The sequence below is a fragment of the Triticum urartu genome, chromosome 1, assembly GCF_003073215.2.
Source record: "Triticum urartu cultivar G1812 chromosome 1, Tu2.1, whole genome shotgun sequence".
Classification (NCBI taxonomy): domain Eukaryota; kingdom Viridiplantae; phylum Streptophyta; class Magnoliopsida; order Poales; family Poaceae; genus Triticum; species Triticum urartu.
In genome coordinates, this window is record NC_053022.1 from 57205569 (window position 1) to 57227863 (window position 22295).

At 47.7% G+C, this 22295-nt stretch overlaps 2 protein-coding genes across 2 annotated transcripts; both read left to right on the forward strand.

Moving 5' to 3' along the window:
• Positions 1–14769: 14769 nt before the first annotated feature.
• Positions 14770–17235, forward strand: LOC125546854 (beta-carotene isomerase D27, chloroplastic-like). The gene is made up of 8 exons (XM_048710969.1): positions 14770–15025; positions 15104–15196; positions 15515–15619; positions 15730–15829; positions 15980–16071; positions 16154–16234; positions 16572–16640; positions 16782–17235. The coding sequence occupies exons 1-8, from the start codon at positions 14879–14881 to the stop codon at positions 16920–16922; spliced, it is 828 nt and encodes a 275-aa protein (XP_048566926.1). The 5' UTR covers positions 14770–14878; the 3' UTR covers positions 16923–17235.
• A 142-nt stretch (positions 17236–17377) lies between these two features.
• Positions 17378–19262, forward strand: LOC125546844 (UPF0481 protein At3g47200-like). The gene has a single exon (XM_048710962.1). The coding sequence runs from the start codon at positions 17515–17517 to the stop codon at positions 19105–19107; it is 1593 nt and encodes a 530-aa protein (XP_048566919.1). The 5' UTR covers positions 17378–17514; the 3' UTR covers positions 19108–19262.
• Positions 19263–22295: the final 3033 nt, after the last annotated feature.

The following is a 22295-nucleotide window of genomic DNA, read 5'->3' on the forward strand; positions in this document are numbered from 1 at the left end:
CGACATGATTGAAATATCGAGGAGACGATGGGCGCAACTGCAGATTGTCTATGATTGATTGCAAAACGATCCGGTGGGATTTTATCAGGGATTTTGAAGTTGTTTTCCTTGTAAAGGATATCCAATATTATGCAAAGAAACAGACTTGCTGATCCAGCGGGATTTTATCGTTGTGTTCGTTTGGATTTTTTAAATCGGTTATTAGTTTCCAAGTTTTTTTTCTTTAGTGTAGTACCACACCTCCCCTCCCCCCCCCCCCCCCCCCTACCCCCATCTGCCTACCTGCATGATTAAACCGGAGGTTTCAGCCCGCGCCCACCAACAACATCTACCTCTGTTGGAAATATGCCCTAGAGGCAATAATAAAAGCATTATTATTATATTTCCTTGTTCATGATAATTGTCTTTATTCATGCTATAATTGTGTTATCCGGAAATCGTAATACATGTGTGAATAATAGACACCAACATGTCCCTAGTAAGCCTCTAGTTGACTAGCTCGTTGATCAACAGATAGTCATGGTTTCCTGACTATGGACATTGGATGTCATTGATAACGAGATCACATCATTAGGAGAATGATGTGATGGACAAGACCCAATCCTAAACATAGCACAAGATCGTATAGTTCGTTTGCTAGAGTTTTTCCAATGTCAAGTATCCTTTCCTTAGACCATGAGATCGTGTAACTCCCGGATACCGTAGGAGTGCTTTGGGTGTACCAAACGTCACAACGTAACTGGGTGACTATAAAGGTATACTACGGGTATCTCCGAAAGTGTCTGTTGGGTTGACACGGATCAAGACTGGGATTTGTCACTCCGTATGACAGAGAGGTATCACTGGGCCCACTCGGTAATGCATCATCATTATGAACTCAAAGTGACCAAGTGTCTGGTCACGGGATCATGCATTACGGTACGAGTAAAGTGACTTGCCGGTAACGAGATTGAACGAGGTATTGGGATACCGACGATCGAATCTCGGGCAAGTAACATACCGATTGACAAAGGGAATTGTATACGGGGTTGCTTGAATCCTCAACATCGTTGTTCATCTGATGAGATCATCGAGGAGCATGTGGGAGCCAACATGGGTATCCAGATCCCGCTGTTGGTTATTGACCGGAGAGCGATCTCGGTCATGTCTACATGTTCTCCCGAACCCGTAGGGTCTACACACTTAAGGTTCGGTGACGCTAGGTTGTAGGGATATGTATATGCAGTAACCCGAATGTGTTCGGAGTCCCGATGAGATCCCGGACGTCACGAGGAGTTCCGGAATGGTCCGGAGGTAAAGAATTATATATAGAAGTGCTATTTCGGCTAATCGGGACAAGTTTCGGGGTCACCGGTATTGTACCGGGACCACCAGAAGGGTCCCGGGGGTCCACCGGGTGGGCCCACTTATCCCGGAGGGCCCCATGGGCTGAAGTGGGAAGGGATCCAGTCCAAAGTGGGCTGGGGCGCCACTTCCCCCTAGGGCCCATGCGCCTAGGGTGGGGGAAACCCTAAAGGGGGCGCCCCCTTGCTTGGGGGGCAAGCCCCCCACCCCTTGGCCGCCGCCCCCCTAGGAGATTGCATCTCCTAGGGCCGCCGCCCCCCTAGGCCCCCCTATATATAGTGGGGGGGATGAAGGACCTCTTACCTTTGCCTTTGGTGCCTCCCTCTCCCTCTCCAACACCTCCTCCTCCTCCATAGAGCTTGGCGAAACCCTGACGGAGTACTGCAGCTCCATTACCACCACGCCGTCGTGCTGCTGCTAGAGCCATCTTCCTCAACCTCTCCTTCCCCCTTGCTGGATCAAGAAGGAGGAGACGTTACGCTGACCGTACGTGTGTTGAACGCGGAGGTGCCGTCCGTTCGGCGCTAGGATCTCCGGTGATTTGGATCACGTCGAGTACGACTTCCTCATCCCCGTTCTTTGAACGCTTCCGCGCGTGATCTACAAAGGTATGTAGATGCAAACCAATAACTCGTTGCTAGATGAACTCATAGATGGATCTTGGTGAAACCGTAGGAAATTTTTTTGTTTTCTGCAACGTTCCCCAACAGTGGCATCATGAGCTAGGTCTATGCGTAGTTCTCTATGCACGAGTAGAACACAATTTGTTGTGGGCGTTGATGTTGTCAACTTTCTTGCCGCTACTAGTCTTATCTTGCTTCAACGGTATTGTGGGATGAAGCGGCCCGGACCAACCTTACACGTATGCTTACGTGAGACTGGTTCCATCGACTAACATGCACAAGTTGCATAAGGTGGCTGGCGGGTGTCTGTCTCTCCCACTTTAGTTGGAGCGAATTCGATGAAAAGGGTCCTTATGAAGGGTAAATAGAAGTTGACAAATCACGTTGTGGCTTTCACGTAGGTAAGAAAACGTTCTTACTAGAACCCTATTTCAGCCACGTAAAACTTGCAACAACAATTAGAGGACGTCTAACTTGTTTTTGCAGCAAGTGCTTTGTGATATGATATGGCCAAAGTTTTGATGAATGATGAATGATATATATGTGATGTATGAGTTGTTCATGCTATTGTAATAGGAATCACGACTTGCATGTCGATGAGTATGACAACCGGCAGGAGCCATAGGAGTTGTCTTTATTTTTTGTATGACCTGCGTGTCATTGAGAAACGCCATGTAAATTACTTTACTTTATTGCTAAACGTGTTAGCCATAGTAGTAGAAGTAATAGTTGGCGAGCAACTTCATGGAGACACGATGATGGAGATCATGGTGTCATGCCGGTGACAAGATGATCATGGAGCCCCAAGATGGAGATCAAAGGAGCTATGTGATATTGGCCATATCATGTCATTTTTATTATTTGATTGCATGTGATGTTTATCATGTTTTTGCATCTTGTTTACTTAGAACGACGGTAGTAAATAAGATGATCCCTCATAATAATTTCAAGAAAGTGTTCCCCCTAACTGTGCACCGTTGCGACAGTTTGTTGTTTCGAAGCACCACGTGATGATCGGGTGTGATAGATTCTAACGTTCACATACAACGGGTGTAAGACAGATTTACACATGCAAACACTTAGGTTGACTTGACGAGCCTAGCATGTACAGACATGGCCTCGGAACACAGAAGACCGAAAGGTCGAGCATGAGTCGTATAGAAGATACGATCAACATGAAGATGTTCACCGATGTTGACTAGTCCGTCTCACGTGATGATCGGACACGGCCTAGTTAATTCGAATCATGTTATACTTAGATGACTGGAGGGATGTCTATCTAAGTGGGAGTTCATTAAATAATTTGATTAGATGAACTTAATTATCATGAACTTAGTCTAAATTTTACAATATGTCTTGTAGATCAAATGGCCAACGTAGTCCTCAACTTCAACGCGTTCCTAGAGAAAACCAAGCTGAAAGACGATGGCAGCAACTACACAGACTGGGTCCGGAACCTGAGGATCATCCTCATAGCTGCCAAGAAAGATTATGTCCTACAAGCACCGCTAGGTGATGCACCTGTTCTCCCTGCAGAACAAGACGTTATGAACGCTTGGCAGGCATGTACCGATGACTACTCCCTCGTTCAGTGCGGCATGCTTTACAGTTTAGAGCCGGGACTCCAAAAACGTTTTGAGAGACACGGAGCATATGAGATGTTCGAAGAGCTGAAAATGGTTTTCCAAGCTCATGCCCGGGTCGAGAGATATCAAGTCTCCGACAAGTTCTTCAGCTGTAAGATGGAGGAAAACAGTTCTGTCAGTGAGCACATACTCACTATGTCTGGGTTGCATAACCGCTTGACTCAGCTGGGGGTTAATCTCCCAGATGACGCGGTCATTGACAGAATCCTTCAGTCGCTTCCACCGAGCTACAAGAGCTTTGTGATGAACTTCAATATGCAGGGGATGGAAAAGACCATTTCTGAAGTATTTGCAATGCTGAAATCAGCAGAGGTAGAAGTCAAAAAGGAACATCAAGTGTTGATGGTGAATAAAACCACTAAGTTCAAGAAGGGCAAGGGTAAGAAAGCCTTCAAGAAGGACGGCAAGGGAGTTGCCGCGTCCGGGAAGAAGCCAAAGAATGGACCCAAGCCCGAGACTGAGTGCTTTTATTGCAAGGGAAGTGGTCACTGGAAGCGGAACTGCCCCAAATACTTAGCGGACAAGAAGGCCGGCATCAGAAAAGGTATATGTGATATACATGTAATTTATGTGTACCTTACCAGTACTCGTAGTAACTCTTGGGTATTTGATACCGGTGCAGTTGCTCACATTTGTAACTCAAAGCAGGATCTGCGGAATAAGTGGAGACTGGCGAAGGACGAGGTGACGATGCGCGTCGGGAATGGTTGCAAGGTCTATGTGATCGCCGTCGGCACGCTGCCTCTTCATTTACCTACGGGATTAGTTTTGAACCTCAATAATTGTTATTTAGTGCCAGCTTTGAGCATGAACATTGTATCAGGATCTCGTTTAATTCGAGATGGCTACTCATTTAAATCCGAGAATAATGGTTGTTCTATTTATATGAGAGATATGTTTTATGGTCATGCTCCGATGGTGAATGGTTTATTCTTAATGAATCTCGAGCGTAATGCTACACATGTTCATAGTGTGAGTACCAAAAGATGTAAGATTGATAATGATAGTCCCACATACTTGTGGCACTGCCGCCTTGGTCACATAGGTGTCAAACGCATGAAGAAGCTCCATGCTGATGGACTTTTAGAGTCTCTTGATTACGAATCATTTGACACGTGCGAACCATGCCTCATGGGTAAAATGACCAAGACTCCGTTCTCGGAAACAATGGAGCGAGCAACCAACTTATTGGAAATCATACATACTGATGTGTGCGGTCCAATGAGTGTTGAGGCTCGCGGTGGCTATCGTTATGTTCTCACCCTCACTGATGACTTGAGTAGATATGGGTATGTCTATTTAATAAAACACAAGTCTGAGACCTTTGAAAAGTTCAAGGAATTTCAGAGTGAGGTTGAAAATCAACGTGACAGGAAAATCAAGTTCCTGCGATCAGATCGTGGAGGAGAATACTTGAGTCACGAATTTGGCACACACTTAAGAAAATGTGAAATAGTTTCACAACTCACACCGCCTGGAACACCTCAGCGTAATGGTGTGTCCGAACGTCCTAATCGCACTTTATTAGATATGGTGCGATCTATGATGTCTCTTACCGATTTACCGCTATCTTTTTGGGGCTATGCTTTAGAGACTGCCGCATTCACTTTAAATAGGGCTCCGTCGAAATCCATTGAGACGACACCGTATGAATTATGGTTTGGGAAGAAACCTAAGCTGTCGTTTCTAAAAATTTGGGGATGCGATGCTTATGTCAAGAAATTTCAACCTGAAAAGCTCGAACCCAAGTCGGAAAAATGCGTCTTCATAGGATACCCTAAAGAAACTATTGGGTATACCTTCTACCTCAGATCCGAAGTCAAGATCTTTGTTGCCAAGAATGGATCCTTTCTAGAGAAGGAGTTTCTCTCGAAAGAAGTAAGTGAGAGGAAAGTAGAACTTGATGAAGTATTACCTCTTGAACCGGAAAATGGCGCAACTCAAGAAAATGTTCCTGAGGTGCCTGCACCGACTAGAGAGGAAGTTAATGATGATGATCAAGATACTTCTGATCAAGCTCCTACTGAAATTCGTAGGTCCACAAGGACACGTTCCGCACCAGAGTGGTACGGCAACCCTGTCTTGGAAATCATGTTGTTAGACAACGGTGAACCTTCAAACTATGAAGAAGCGATGGTGGGCCCGGATTCCGACAAATGGCTAGAAGCCATGAAATCCGAGATAGGATCCATGTATGAAAATGAAGTATGGACTTTGACTGACTTGCCCGTTGAGCGGCGAGCCATAGAAAATAAATGGATCTTTAAGAAGAAGACAGACGTGGATGGTAATGTGACCATCTATAAAGCTCGGCTTGTCGCTAAGAGTTATCGACAAGTTCAAGGGGTTGACTACGATGAGACTTTCTCACCGGTAGCGAAGCTAAAGTCTGTCCGAATCATGTTAGCGATTGCCGCATTCTACGATTATGAGATATGGCAAATGGACGTCAAAACGGCATTCCTTAATGGTTTCCTTAAGGAAGAATTGTATATGATGCAGCCGGAAGGTTTTGTGATCCTAAGAATGCTAACAAGGTGTGCAAGCTCCAACGCTCGATTTATGGGCTGGTGCAAGCATCTCGGAGTTGGAACATTCGCTTTGATGAGATGATCAAAGCGTTTAGGTTTACACAGACTTATGGAGAAGCCTGCGTTTACAAGAAAGTGAGTGGGAGCTCTGTAGCATTTCTCATATTATATATAGATGACATACTTTTGATGGGAAATGATATAGAGCTTTTGGACAGCATTAAGGCCTACTTGAATAAGAGTTTTTCAATGAAGGACCTTGGAGAAGCTGCTTATATATTAGGCATCAAGATCTACAGAGATAGATCAAGACGCCTCATAGGTCTTTCACAAAGCACATACCTTGATAAGATATTGAAAAAGTTCAATATGGATCAGTCTAAGAAGGGGGTCTTGCCTGTGTTGCAAGGTGTGAAATTGAGCTCAGCTCAATGTCCGACCACGGCAGAAGATATAGAAAAGATGAGTGTCATCCCCTATGCCTCAGCCATAGGTTCTATTATGTATGCCATGCTGTGTACCAGACCTGATGTAAACCTTGCCGTGAGTTTGGTAGGAAGGTACCAAAGTAATCCCGGCAAGGAACACTGGACAGCGGTCAAGAATATCCTGAAGTACCTGAAAAGGACTAAGGAAATGTTTCTCGTTTATGGAGGTGACGAAGAGCTCGTCGTAAAGGGTTACGTCGACGCTAGCTTCGACACAGATCTGGATGACTCTAAGTCACAAATCGGATACGTGTATATTTTGAATGGTGGGGCAGTAAGCTGGTGCAGTTGCAAGCAGAGCGTCGTGGCGGGATCTACATGTGAAGCGGAGTACATGGCAGCCTCGGAGGCAGCGCATGAAGCAATTTGGGTGAAGGAGTTCATCACCGACCTAGGAGTCATACCCAATGCGTCGGGGCCGATCAAGCTCTTCTGTGAAAACGCTGGAGCTATTGCTCTTGCCAAGGAGCCCAGGTTTCACAAGAAGACAAGGCACATCAAGCGTCGCTTCAACTCCATTCGTGAAAATGTTCAAGATGGAGACATAGATATTTGTAAAGTACATACAGACCTGAATGTAGCAGATCCGTTGACTAAACCTCTCCCTAGAGCAAAACATGATCAACACCAGAATTCCATGGGTGTTCGATTCATCACAATGTAACTAGATTATTGACTCTAGTGCAAGTGGGAGACTGTTGGAAAATGCCCTAGAGGCAATAATAAAAGCATTTATTTTTATATTTCCTTGTTCTGATAATTGTCTTTTATTCATGCTATAATTGTGTATCCGGAAATCGTAATACATGTGTGAATAAATAGACACCAACATGTCCCTAGTAAGCCCTAGTTGACTGGCTCGTTGATCAACATATAGTCATGGTTTCCTGACTATGGACATTGGATGTCATTGATAACGAGATCACATCATTAGGAGAATGATGTGATGGACAAGACCCAATCCTAAACATAGCACAAGATCATATAGTTCGTTTGCTAGAGTTTTTCCAATGTCAAGTATCTTTTCCTTAGACCATGAGATCGTGTAACTCCCGGATACCGTAGGAGTGCTTTGGGTGTGCCAAACGTCACAACGTAACTGGGTGACTATAAAGGTACATTACAGGTATCTCCGAAAGTGTCTGTTGGGTTGACACGGATCAAGACTGAGATTTGTCACTCCGTATGACGGAGAGGTATCACTGGGCCCACTCGGTAATGCATCATCATAATGAGCTCAAAGTGACCAAGTGTCTGGTCACGGGATCATGCATTACGGTACGAGTAAATTTACTTGCCGGTAACGAGATTGAACGAGGTATTGGGATACCGACGATCGAATCTCGGGCAACTAACATACCGATTGACGAAGGGAATTGTATACGGGGTTGCTTGAATCCTCGACATCGTGGTTCATCCGATGAGATCATCGAGGAGCATGTGGGAGCCAACATGGGTATCCAGATCCCGCTGTTGGTTATTGACCGGAGAGCGATCTCGGTCATGTCTACATGTCTCCCGAACCCGTAGTCTACACACTTAAGGTTCGGTGACGCTAGGGTTGTAGGGATATGTATATGCAGTAACCCGAATGTTGTTCGGAGTCCCGGATGAGATCCCGGACGTCATGAGGAGTTCCGGAATGGTCCGGAGGTAAAGAATTATATATAGGAAGTGCTATTTCGGCCATCGGGACAAGTTTCGGGGTCACCGATATTGTACCGGGACCACCAGAAGGGTCCCGGGGGTCCACCGGGTGGGCCCACCTATCCCGGAGGGCCCCATGGGCTGAAGTGGGAAGGGATCCAGCCCAAAGTGGGCTGGGGCGCCACTTCCCCCTAGGGCCCATGCGCCTAGGGTGGGGGAAACCCTAAAGGGGGCGCCCCCTTGCTTGGGGGGCAAGCCCCCCACCCCTTGGCCGCCGCCCCCCTAGGAGATTGCATCTCCTAGGGCCGCCGCCCCCCTAGGCCCCCCCTATATATAGTGGGGGGGATGAAGGACCTCTTACCTTTGCCTTTGGTGCCTCCCTCTCCCTCTCCAACACCTCCTCCTCCTTCATAGAGCTTGGCGAAGCCCTGACGGAGTACTGCAGCTCCATTACCACCACGCCGTCGTGCTGCTGCTAGAGCCATCTTCCTCAACCTCTCCTTCCTCCTTGCTGGATCAAGAAGGAGGAGACGTTACGCTGACCGTACGTGTGTTGAACGCGGAGGTGCCGTCCGTTCGGCGCTAGGATCTCCGGTGATTTGGATCACATCGAGTACGACTTCCTCATCCCCGTTCTTTGAACGCTTCCGCGCGTGATCTACAAAGGTATGTAGATGCAAAGCAATCACACGTTGCTAGATGAACTCATAGATGGATCTTGGTGAAACCGTAGGAATTTTTTTTGTTTTCTGCAACGTTCCCCAACACTCTCACCCTCGTCCCGCCGCCGGGCCGCCGCCCAAGATTCTGAACAAAGTAGCCGGCGGGAGCACGCCGAAAGGCCGCCACACGCACGAGGTTGCCCTCCCCCCTCCCCCCCTTTTCTGCGTCAACGGGCCAGAAAATTGCGGATCTGCGGCCCTTCATCGCGGGCGGCCGAATTTGGCTTTTCCGGCCGCCCGTGGCTGCGCCAAGCGATGGAATGGTCGGGAAGCATCTCGTGAAGCCCCGGCAAGGTCGCATCGCCGCATGCAGGTACCGGTTCTTCCTCCCATCTCCGCCGATGGTTTGCGGGCATGGATTCGGCCGGCCGTCCACCGGGCTCGGCGCTCGCGCAACGGCTCTCTGGCTCGCCGATGCCGCTCATACAGTGCGACGACTGCACACGGACAGTGCTGCGGCTAACTTCGGGCACACCGAAGCACCCCAGATGGGTGTTCTTTAAATGCGAAAACGGTGGGGTACGTGTTGTTTTCATTCGGCTCATTTTGATAGCTCATTCTTTGGTTCAATTGCGGTAGCTCATTTCAAACATCATCATGTGTGTATGAAGATGGATGCTCATTTTGATTTTGGGAAGATGAATACATTGATTTAATGATAAAAAGAAACTTAATAGACGTTCGTGCACTCCTTAATAGAATCGAAGGCAATGATGTGACTGCATGTGCAACTAGAGGGGAAGCAACGTCTACTTCTTTCAAACCAAAGATGGAGAAAAAAGAATGCAAAATCAAGAATCCACAGATCAACAATGAATGCATGAAGAAGATATTGGTCCAACTAGTGGGAGCAGTTATGGAAGTTGGAAATCTTCTAATATGCATATTTGTGGTTCTTGTTTTTTTTGGTCTTGTTATTCTAGCAAAGATTTATGGAAGTTGGAAATCTTCTAACATATATACTTGTGGTTCTTATTTTTTTGATCTTGCTATTCTAACAAAGATTTCGTGATGTCTTATATGTATCTAATAATATTAAATTAAGGTGCAAATTTAGGTTTTTTGAGCCGAAAGGAGTGGCGCCAGACCAGACCCCGCAAAGCCGACCCGTAAAAGAGCATATTCCGTGAATATCTTTTTTACGGGTCCATTTTATGGGGTCTGCCTCTACGGCCGTTTGCGTCGGCATGCAAAACCATTTTTTCGCAAACTACAAACGCGTTTTGGGGGATGCGGAGTTCTGCTAGATGCTCTAAGAAACACTGCAACTCAAGTCCAAAAAGAGAAATCTCTCAGCCACTCCACAAGCACACTCCAAGCACCAACACGCGGTGTCCATGGCAGTGATGCCTCGCCTCTACTCCACCACGCCCACGCCCCGCCTCCTCCGCCGCTTCTCCCCCACCCCCACCTCGCCGCCCTCACGCTGCTAGGATCCCAGCGCCGCCCTCGACGCGGCCACGGAGCGCGTTCGAACCGGGACACTGGGCCCGGCAGACGCGCACCACCTGTTCGACGAATTGCTGCAGCAGGCAACCCCGGTCCCTGGTCAAGCCCTGAACGGCTTCCTCGCGGCCCTTGCCCGTGCTCCAGCCTCCACCGCCTGCAAAGACAGCCCCGCCCTCGCCGTGTCTCTCTTCAACCGCCTGCGCCGAGAAGCCAGCCCACATGCGTCGCCTCTTACAGCCCACACCTATAGCATCCTCATGGACTGCTGCTGCCGCGCGCGTCGCCCTGACCTGGGGCTTGCCTTCTTCGGCCGCCTCCTCAGGACGGGCCTGAGGACAGACGGCATCGACGCATACGCCCTCATCAGGTGCTTTTGCCTCGCAAAACGGACAGACAAGGCTGTCAGCGTGCTGCTCCATAGGATGCCTGAACTCGGCTGTGCGCCTGATGCCTTGTCATACTCCGTCGTTCTGAAGGTCTTGTGTGACGATGGCAGGAGCCAGCGAGCGCTTGACCTGCCCCAGATGATGTCGAAAGAAGGAGGTGGCTGCGCACCCAACGTGGTGGCATATAGCACGGTCATCCATGGCTTCTGTAAGGAAGGCGAAGTAAGCAAGGCATGCGATCTGTTCAATGAAATGGAGCATCAAGGAGTTAAACCTAATGTGGTGACATATACCTCGATAATTGATGCGCTGTGCAAGGCCAGAGCAATGGACAAGGCAGAGTCGTTCCTTCGGCAGATGGTCGATAATGATGTTCGACCCAACAACGTGGCATATAAGTGTATGATCTAGGGATATTCCTCTTTGGGCTGGTGGAATGAGGCAGTAACAATATTCAGAGAAACGACAAGCCGGGGTCTTATACTAGATGATGCTACTCGCAACTCATTCGTGGCCTCCCTTTGCAACCATGGAAGAGGCAAGGAAGCTGCGGAGATTGCTCATCAGATGGTTGAAAGTGGAACAACAGTGAGCATTTCAACATACGGTATAATTCTTGGAGAACTTTGTAGGAATAATTGCACTGAGGAAGCAATCATACTGTTCCACAAATTAGGTGCAATGAACGTGAAGTTCGATATTACAATATTCAATACCATGATTGATGCAATGTACAAGGTTCGAAGAAGAGAAGAAGCTAACATTTTGTTTGCTGCAATATCTGCCAATGGATTGGTACCTAATGCTTCTACCTACAGAATAATGATAACAAATCTTTTAAAAGAAGGATCAATGGAAGAAGCTGATCATATGTTTTCATCAATGGAGACGAGTGGTTATGCTCCCAGCTCCGTTCTATTAAATGCTATCATCAGAATGTTGTTAGAAAAAGGTGAGATAGTCAAGGCTGGAAATTATTTGTCTAAAGTTGATGGGAAGAGCATCTCACTTGAAGCTTCAACTAGTTTGTTGATGTGGCATCTATTTTCAACGGAAGGAAAATATCATGAGCAAATAAAATCACTCCCTGAAAGGTATCGATTTTTCGGAGTCAGACACAGTTGAGTAGTTGATTCATTGGATGTGTATAACTCCTTGGAAGGTACAGTTTATTTATTCCATTGCCATCTGGGTCTCCTGCTGGTATAATAAATGCAAATTAGTTAAGCCTTTGGTCCCAAACAAGTTGGGGTAGGCTAGAGGTGAAACCCATAAGATCTCGCAACCAACTCATGGCTCTGGCACATGGATAGCAAGCTTCCACGCACCCCTGTCCATAGCTAGCTCTTTGGTGATACTCCAATCCTTCATGTCTCTCTTAACGGACTCCTCCCATGTCAAATTCGGTCTACCCCGCCCTCTCTTGACATTCTCCGCACGCTTTAGCCGTCCACTATGCACTGAAGCTTCTGGAGGCCTGCGCTGAATATGCCCAAACCATCTCAGACGATGTTGGACAAGCTTCTCTTCAATTGGTGCTACCCCAACTCTATCTCGTATATCATCATTCCGGACTCGATCCTTCCTCGTGTGGCCACACATCCATCTCAACATACGCACCTCCACCACACCTAATTGTTGAACATGTCGCCTTTTAGTCGGCCAACACTCAGCGCCATACAACATTGTGGGTCGAACCGCCGTCCTGTAGAACTTGCCTTTTAGCTTTTGTGGCACTCTCTTGTCATAGAGAATGCCAGAAGCTTGGCGCCACTTCATCCATCCGTCTTTGATTCGATGGTTCACATCTTCATCAATACCCCCATCCTCCTGTAGCATTGACCCTAAATACCGAAAGGTGTCCTTCTGAGGTACCACCTGACTATCAAGGCTAACCTCCTCCTCCTCACACCTAGTAGCATCATGTACTCGGTTTTAGTTCTACTAAGCCTAAACCCTTTCGATTCCAAGGTTTGTCTCCATAACTCTAACTTCCTTGCTTGTAGAAAATCGGTCCTTCATTTTTCATTCAGTTCATATCTGTGTATCTATTAAGCTTTTTTGGGCATGGAAAGGTGGAGCACATAGTCTAGCAGAACTGGTTGCATTTTTAGGGATACTGGCTTCTGATTGGACAGGGACAGTATAGATATGTGCTCTTTCCATAAGAAGCACAATGAACACCAATTCTAGATTTTCTAGCATGGTTTGTTCCAACCACCCACGATTTTATAATATCTAAAACAGTCACTTTCCTTGATATGAATGCATTTTTAGCAGATGTCATTCTCAGCTATGCCTGCAAGAGTAGATTTACTTAGTTTGGGGAATTTGTGATATATGCCAGGGCAAACGGGTCCCTAATGAAGGGATTTTTGAGATTGCTGATGCTATGTTCATTTAGTGGACATTCGAGCTCATGTCGGAGTCTCATACTCTATGCTGTCAGTAGCACCGATGGAGATTGTTGAATACACTGCCGGCGATGAGCGGCGTCTTTGGGAGATTGCAGGCGCAGGGCCTCTCTTGCTTGACTGCCCTGGCCCATGGAGCTTAGTTGTTTGGTTGTAGTCCTGTCTGGTCGTTTTTTTAACGATAAACATGTGCGAATGTAATCTAAGAACAATAGTGTGGCGTGTGTAGCATGTGTGAGTGGGTGTTGTATGGGTTCTTGTCCCATTTCTTCTTCTTAATGTAATGATACGCAGATCCCCGGCGTGTTCGATTAAAAAGAGATTGTTGAATACAGGTGATAAAAGTATGTTATCTTCCTGTTATTGAAAGCACACTTCTTTGAAGATTCAACTACTTTCCTGCTCCTCGTAATGTGGGGAAAGGTATAGCCAAGAATTTACCAGTGCGAGTTTTCGCTTAAGTCCGCAAGGCACCAACACCATATTTGTGACAGAGAAGGAACTAAAGCATTTGCTTGACGAGAAATTCTTGCTCTCACGCACGTGTGCAGTTCTGTCCGGTTTTGGCGCCTAAATGCTCTACCGCTGCGACTTTTACTTTCTCTTTTACAACTTGTAAGGCAGCATAGACTGGGGATCAGAGTTAGAGCAAAGGCAGAGGAGCAGCACACAACATGATGTAATAACCTGACACTCAACTTTATATTCCTTCACTTCATTTGTTTCGTAAAATTGATCCACACTGAGAAGAATCTTTATTATCTCTTCAGATCTTGCTGGTCTGGCATGAGTGGGGTTGGCAACACTCTGCCTGGGCTCTGTGAGCATGTTTTGGACAAGTTTGTGTTTGTTACAGTTCACTGATGATCTTAATCTCGTTTGGGGTATTCTGAGAATTGTTTCAGGCTTTATTTGGTACCAGCTGGAGTGACTGTTAATACTCCTTTGATTTACTCTTCACATGCATGACCAAGATTTTGTGTAGACATTTTTGTTTTCCTTGTTATACTCTACCAAGAATGTTGTTGAGTCTCTGCTCGGGCTTTTCTCAATCATCTGGGGACGTGAACTAGGATAATTCCTGGCAAGACTAGCTCCCTGGAAATTAAGACAAGACACAATCCCTACATATGGTAGCTGAAACTTTGCATTCTAACTAGTTAAGTTGGCCCCTCTTTTGTGTAAACTCTTCTATGTCTTGTATACATGGATTGCAGATTTTAGTAAAATATTCTTTGCTTAAGAGATTTTTGTAGGCTCTGTTCTTTTCCACTAGGAGGAATTAGTAAGTCTGTGTGCTTTTGGACTTTTTTTTGTTGTGAAACTTTTGGACAATTTGGTGGTAGTCTCTGTCGTCTCTTGAGTTTTTATTTTTTGAGTTTGTGCGCTGTTGCTTTGGCGGATCGATTTCTTGGGCCAAAAGGGATACAGGGGCCTGGCAGAGAGTGGGTAGTCTGGGCCGCATTGCCGCCCGGAGAATAAAAAATAAAAAATAAAAGAAATTGGTGGAGGTCGCTGACGTGTGGGCCTCCGCCGGCTATCCACCACTCCCTGGCTGGTTGATTCCTACGGTCTGTCACAGGCTCACAGCCGGAGCTCGCTCGCCGGCGCTTGCCCAGTCCACGCCCATGGCGGCTCCGACCACGAGCCGTCTCCACCGCCGCCTCCTCCCCGCACTCCCATCCTGCACCCCTCGCGCCCCGTCCTTCTCAGCCCCCTCAGTCCAGGGACCCAGCCGCCGGCCTACCTCCCGGCTGTACTGCTCGTCGCCGCCGGTACGTATTAGGTATTCTAGCCAGCCTCCTCGCCCTGGCCGGGGCACTACGGTTTCTTGATTCCTCGTGCTATTTCAGGTGGGAGCGCCGCCGTCCGGCAAGGGCGGCGAGTACCGGCCCTCCTTCGCCGACGACTTCCTCCTCGCCTTCTTCCGGGCCAAGATGGTGGAGGTGAGCCCCATCGATCCGCCCGTCCCCTTCTTCTCTCTACTTGGTTACCTATCTCCTCTCGGCCATGCAAGTGATTTTTGTTCAGTGCCGATATGAAACGATTCCCCGATTCATGGGGTTGACTGCAGAAATTATGACATGATGCAGATTTGGCTAATCTGAACCTCAGTTCTCGATTCACATGCAACATATTTCAATCTTTGCTGGTTGGATAGAACACGATGAATTGATAAACCAGAGACTGAATTCCACCCTTTGCACAGCTGTGTGATTGTTACATCTGTTAATTTCTCTCATTGTCTGTGCACAAAGCTGTAGGAGGTTGGGTGGGATTCTCAAAAGCCTGGATACGACGGGCTGATCGAAGTTGCGAATCGCCTCATGGTCAAGGGGAAAAGTGCTTCAGAGACTGAGCAATCAGCTGTATGCCACTGCTCTTGTTCATCTCCAGTCCCACCTCTTCTGCCATAGTTACATGACTTAAAGTTAAATTCAGTTATCTTTCTCGGCATCTCTTCTCTTACAAATTTCAGGTCCGAGTACTTCAGGCACTGTTCCCACCTCTGTTGCTAGTCCTTTTCAAAGCTCTTTTAGCACCAATTGCTAATGGCCAACTTGCTTCCATGATGGTAGGTGAGTTCATTGCAAGTCAGAATTTCAGGCACTATGATACGCTTTCAGGACTCAGTTCCCTGTAGAGATCAATTGCAGAGTTAACTCACCGTAACTTAGCGTGATCAGTGGTCCTGTTTTTCTTACTTGTGATCCATTTCACTCGTGAAGCTAGAGCAACAGCGCTTTCGTGCCAATGGCTAATGGGCACATGTTCAGTGAATTCTGTAACACTGCCCAATGGGAAGTCGTTATCTAGTGGGGTATTGATCTGTTCAGCCTTCAATTTACATTTCGTTCATGAAGACTTTCAAATTGTTAATATGTCATTCTGGAAATTGCCAGGTGTTTGTCGAGAAGTGTAAATATTTGGAAGAGAGCAAATGTCTTGGCATTTGTATCAACACGTGCAAACTGCCAACTCAGGTGTGTCTATGCGTTATATTTCCAGATCTGTACTTCTCCGCAGTCTTTTTTCTACAATACCTTTATGTCTTCCAAAGGGATGTGATATCAATTTAGCAAACTGGAATGGTATAATCCGCCTACAGAAACCTGCTTGAGCATCGTTGATGTTTCATAATTGTGAATAGATCATGAAAACTTTTTGCTCACCCAAAATTCTACCAGATCCAGCCGGAAATGCTCCTTGAACGGTTATGTTTCAATCACGCATTGGAGCTCCGGGGGAAAAAGTACTTCCATTGCCTAAAAGAGTAGCTTATTGAGTGTCTTTTGCTAAAAACTGTTGTCTATCTTTCAGACCTTCTTCAAGGATCACATGGGCGTCGATTTGTATATGGAGCCAAATTTTGAAGACTATAGCTGCCAGGTAAAGGAAGTTCAGGAATCAGGAATCATGTACATCTTGCTATGCTAAAGCAAAATCTCACAGCTATGTTCATTTTTATCCCTTTTTCCAACCAAATGCCACTGAAGAAGCAGTCTCCAATAACAATGTTGCTCGTTGCAGTTCAACTTTGGAGTGCCACCCCCACCTCCTGACACGGACAAGGCCCTGAAGGAACCATGCTTGGACATATGCACAAACGCTAGACGGCGCAGAGAGCTTGGCAGCAGCGGTGGCCCGGATGGTCTATGCCCCCAAGTTTGATCTGCTGCTTCTGAAAGGACGCACATGATAAATACTTAAAATGGTATGAATATAGATTTTTTTTAGGGCTAAGTTCGAATATACTCCCTCTGTCCCACAATATAAGAACGTTTGTCAAGCCAGCAATGGTGCTGCCCCTGTTTCACCTGCGACTGAAGATGGATTTGTATGTGGGCTTTGCGGGCTGGGCCGGCTTCTTCCCTAGGTGAACGGTATAGCATGATGTGCACATACACGCCACATGCTGCGCGCATGGGTTTAATTGGGATGTATGCAACCTACTATAATTAGAATAACGAAGTTGAATCTCGTATTGTCTGCATGTACAAGCAAAGCAAAGAATTGGCACTGATGCATGTTCTGTCCTCTTTATCGCTGACGGAAGCTACGTATATACTACCTGTGTGTAGGCGTACATCATTGAGGGATCCTGTCGTTCTCAGATTTGTTCTTGCGTGTCCATCTCATCATCATCGTCTCCCTCAGAGCTGGCATTCTCTGGGCTCAGATTCCATTCCGCCCCTATATATGTAGCCGGGCATGCAGTTCATGGCGGTCGTGGCATAGCACGTGCACTGTTCCATCGTCCACGATGCCTAGAGAGCGGCATTTCCGCATGCCCGGCGCCCGTGGCGGTGGCGGTGGTGGCGGCGGCGGGGACATCACGGTGCACGTCGAATATCTGGCGCGCACCCTGATGCAGAAGCAGGAGGGCGTGGCGGCGGAGGAGCAGCACCGGGCCATGGCGACCAGCCACCGGCTGTCCCGCGTCCCCCTCCACCTCCGCAACAACAACGCCAAGGACTACACGCCGGGGTTCGTCGCCATCGGCCCGCTCCACAGCCGCGAGGACCGGCGCCTCCGCCCCGCCGAGCGGCTCAAGGTGGCGTACCTCAACAGCCTCATCTCCCGCGGCCACCCCGACACGGCGCAACACCTCGCCGTCATCCAGGGGTACATCCGCGTCGTCGCCGCCCGCGAGCAGGAGGCCCGGGCGATGTACGTCGGGGAGGACGTCGCCGAGATTCCCCCCGATGAGTTCATCCAGATGATGGTGCTCGACGGCTGCTTCATCATCGAGCACCTCATCAACGTCGCCACGGGCCACGAGGAGCCGTCGCTGCACGCCACGCCCTTCGGCCCCGCGCAGCTCTCCGTCGACCTCGTCCTCGCCGAGAACCAGATGCCCTTCTTCGTACTCGTTGATCTCATCGCCAGCACCAAGCTGCCGGAGTTCGAGGCCACCGGGTACCCCTCGCCGGTGCTGCTCGTGAAGCTCGTGCTGTACTACCTCGCCGGCGAGAAGGGCCGCGACATGAGCGAGGAGCTGCCGCCGGCCGAGGGGGTCTCCCACGTCCTGCACCTGCTCCACGCGATGATCACCGCGGCGCGGACACGGTGGGAGCCGCCGCCCCGCACCATCCAGGACGGCGCGGTGATAGAGACGGCACAGGAGGCGGCACGGCTGCTGCGCCGCATCCCGCTGCTGCTGTTCGTGCCGCTGCTGTACCCGATCCTCCCCGAGGACAAGAAGTGGAGCGCGAGCTACGGGAAGGAAGACGTGCCGGCGGCGAGCGACCTGAAGCGCATGGGTGTGCAGTTCAAGAAGGCGCGCGCCGGCAGCGGGAGCAAGGCGGTGGCCGGCATCGCGTCGGTGTTGGGGCCCGTGCCGCTCGCGGTGAAGCTGACGCAGCACGAGGACCGGCTCCACCTCCCCCAGCTCCGGGTCGAGTTCCGCACGGCGCCGCTGCTGCTGAATCTGATGGCGTTCGAGCAGTCGGCGTCGGCGTCGATGAAGACGCCGATGGACGTGTCGGCGTACGTGTGCTTCATGGCGAAGATGGTGCAGTCGGCGGAGGACGCGGGGGTGCTGGCGGCGGCGGAGGTGGTGCAGCAGCACGGCGGCGCGGGCAACGAGACCAAGGAGGCCGTGGCGAGGTTCTTCCGGACGATGGGCGTCGCGAGCGAGGCGGCGGCCGGCGGCGAGCTGCTGGTGACGAGCTACCTCTGCGTGCTGCTGGAGAAGCTGCGGGAGCGGAGCCGCCACCCGCTGTACGTCATGTGGGCCGACGTGCAGCGGAACTACTTCACGCTGCCGTGGGCCGTCGTCATCGAGGTCGTCGCGCTCGTCACCTTCGTCTCCACCATGGTCCAGACCTACACCTCCGTCAAGTACCACAGCTGAAATGCACCGCGCGCACCGGAGTGTCAAATACCACAACGTCCAAAATCTTTGGCAAACTGACTGTCTGGGCCTTGTGTTCTCGCACATTATTGTAGCCCACGGGCCCCATGCCACTTGCGTGTGCATATACAAGTGATTTGATTTTTTATTTAGCACATTAAATTTATTTTATTTATATAAATACAAGAAACTTGAGCTTGATGAATGTTTAAAACTATGTTTTTCTAATATATCGTATTATAAGATGCAATGTAATGTAAAATTTGTATGTCATTTTTGCACATGGCAAACACATGCTTTAATATGCCACAAAAGCATGATCATTATGTTGCCGGATTATAGTGTACAAACCTTTCTGCCAGGAACCGTTAATCAATGAATGGTGGTTTTCTCCTCTCCCCTCTCCTCCTCCCCCTCACCCTCAAACGCGGTGACTGTCGTCGGGCTCGCCCCTCCTTCTTCCTTCCCTCTCCGGTCCCCTCGTGCCTTCGTCCTCCCCTCCTCTCCTCCTCCTTCTGCCTTGTCGTGCCCGGGCCGATGGGCGTCGAGTACCAGAACATTATCCTTGGCGGACCGAATGTCCAGGCCTTGTGTTCTAGCGCATTTGTAGTCCACGGGCCCATGTCAGTTGCGTGTGCATATACAAGAGAAGTGATTTGATTTTTTTAGCGCATTAAATTTATTTTATTTATATAAATATAAGAAACTTGAGCTTGATGAATGTTTAAAATTATGTTTTTCTAATATACTGAGTATCATATTTTAAGATGCAACGTCTTGTAAAATGTGTACGTCATTGTTACGCATGATACAAATGGTTGTACTTTGGCATTAAATTGTGCAAACACATCCTTTAATATGCCATAAAAATATGCTCACTATATTGCCGGACTATCGTGTACAATTCCTTTTGCCAAGGAAAAAATTCACCTCCCATGTTACATACATGTGTACTCTTTTTTTCTTTTGCGGCAAAAGAAAGAAGTATACGAACTCGTGATCCTGCACCTCTTCTAGGACTTCCCTTCTGCTCAGCAGTGCCGGGACGTTCTATGTCCCTAATCTTAAAATTAGACAACTCCTCGTCCATGAAATACATAATCTCAACGTCTCCCTCAGTTCTTCTTTTGTTTATGGAATTCTGCAGGAGAACTAGCAGCTGCGAAGCAATATACTCCCTCTGTGGAGGCAAGTAAGATGTAATTGTCTATTTTTAATGGATGAGTTGGTTGAATAGTATTCACGGTTTATTTCGTCCCATCACTTTTGTCTAGTTTTTTCGTCTGGTTTTTTTTCGTCCCCCTCCCACCACCACCACCACCACCCTCCACGCTCGTTTTTTTCCCACCCAGTTTTTCCTCTCTCTTGATCTCTCCAATCTCCTATCACTCGGCCTCGTCTCTTCTAGCGTTCCCCGTCTCCGCCGCCTCCCGCCTTCCTCCGCCGCCGCTGCTCCTCGTCCCACCACTAGTAGAAAACAGGGCTCTGGTTCGGGCATGGCAAGCCCATTAGTCCCGGTTCAGTCACGAACTGGGACCCATGGGGGCATTCGTCCCGGTTCGTGAGCCCAGTGGGCCGGCCGGGGCCTCGTGGGCATTGGTCCCGGTTCGTATGGACCCATTTGTCCCGGTTCTAGGCACGAACCGGGACAGAAGACTGGGCTTTAGTCCTGGTTCCAGTCACGAACCGGGACAAATGAGTTGCCTACATATACCCCATCGCCGCAGCAGTGCACTCCACAGTGCTCTGTTTTTTCTGGCCGGCGAGGAGAGGGCATTTGGGGTGCTCTAGCTCACCTCCTATGCACATGAGGTGTTCGATGAAATGCCCGAGCCACACTAGTTAAGCTTTCTCCTCTCGAAGCTCGACCTCCAAGCTCCATTTTCCCCGAGATTTGCATAGGTTTAGCGGTCCGTCACGTCCCGTCTCCGTCTTCACCGCCGTCTGTCGCCCGCACCGATCTCGTCGCGGGCACCACCGTGGTGAGCCTCTTGTCTTTATCTTCTTTCCGAAAGAAAATAATTCTTACTTTAGATAGATACTTGTCTAATTTTCTAACTTTTATTATTGCTTGTTATTATATATTGCGATGGTTTTGGTATCCGTCCCCGTCGGCCCTCGTCCTGTCGATGATTCAGATGTGGTATATACTATCTTTTTATAACTATTTGGTTCATTTATTGTTTATGACAATTATGCCGACCAATGTGACATAGATTTTATTTATGTAGGAGGTAGTTGAACCGGAAATTCCAACCGACTCTATTGTCGAGAGGTTAAATTTAGTTGAAGAAGAAAAAAATTAATTGAAGAAAAAATAAAAAAAATTGAGGAGGAGAAGATGATATTGGAGTTGCATGTTGCGGATGTCGTCGATGATCACAAGATCAAGATGGATGCAATGCGGTTGAAGATTAGAAAGATTAGAAAATATGCCATTCATACCAAGGCTTGGTATCATTATGCCGTTGGATCAATTTTTACCTTGGTTGTGATTATGATCGCATTTGTTGTTGCATTGAAAGGTTTTACATAGTTTCAATGTATGGTTTAACTAGATGCTCTGGAGAGCTATATGTTGTTCAATTAGAACTATGTATGTACTTTGTTTTTAATGTGATGATGAACTTCTATTAATTTGGTCACTTATCTATTCATTAGAGCTATATGTTGCCTTTAATTCCAGGGTCTTATAGCTCAAAATAATCAGTAAATGCATAAAAATAGCAAATGAAGTCAGAAAGGGTTGAAAATTGATGATGTGGCTTTTAATGGTGGATTTTGAACACAGAAAAACTATGGAGTTCAAATAAGTTAAAAAAATAGAATCCCTTTGTAACAGACGAGTTTCCGTATGAAACCCTGATACTTCGAAAAAGATTGTCCGTTTTGTACACGAAGTGCATCCAGTTTTTGCCGTAACTCTCTCTACTTTCTTGCACATGCTATGTGGATGAAAAGATGGTAACAAAAAGAAAATTAACTAAAAAACTTTTATAAAACTCTAATAGCAAAAGTAATGAACTAAAGCGCTTTTATAAACCTCTAGTATTTTTTAAACTAAAATTATAAAATTCATGCCACTGAAATTATCAAAGTATTTCAATCATTTTCACAAGTTGATATTTTTGTTTCATGTTGTTTTTCACTTTCTGAACTTACATTTCATTTTCCACTAGCGTGTGTCA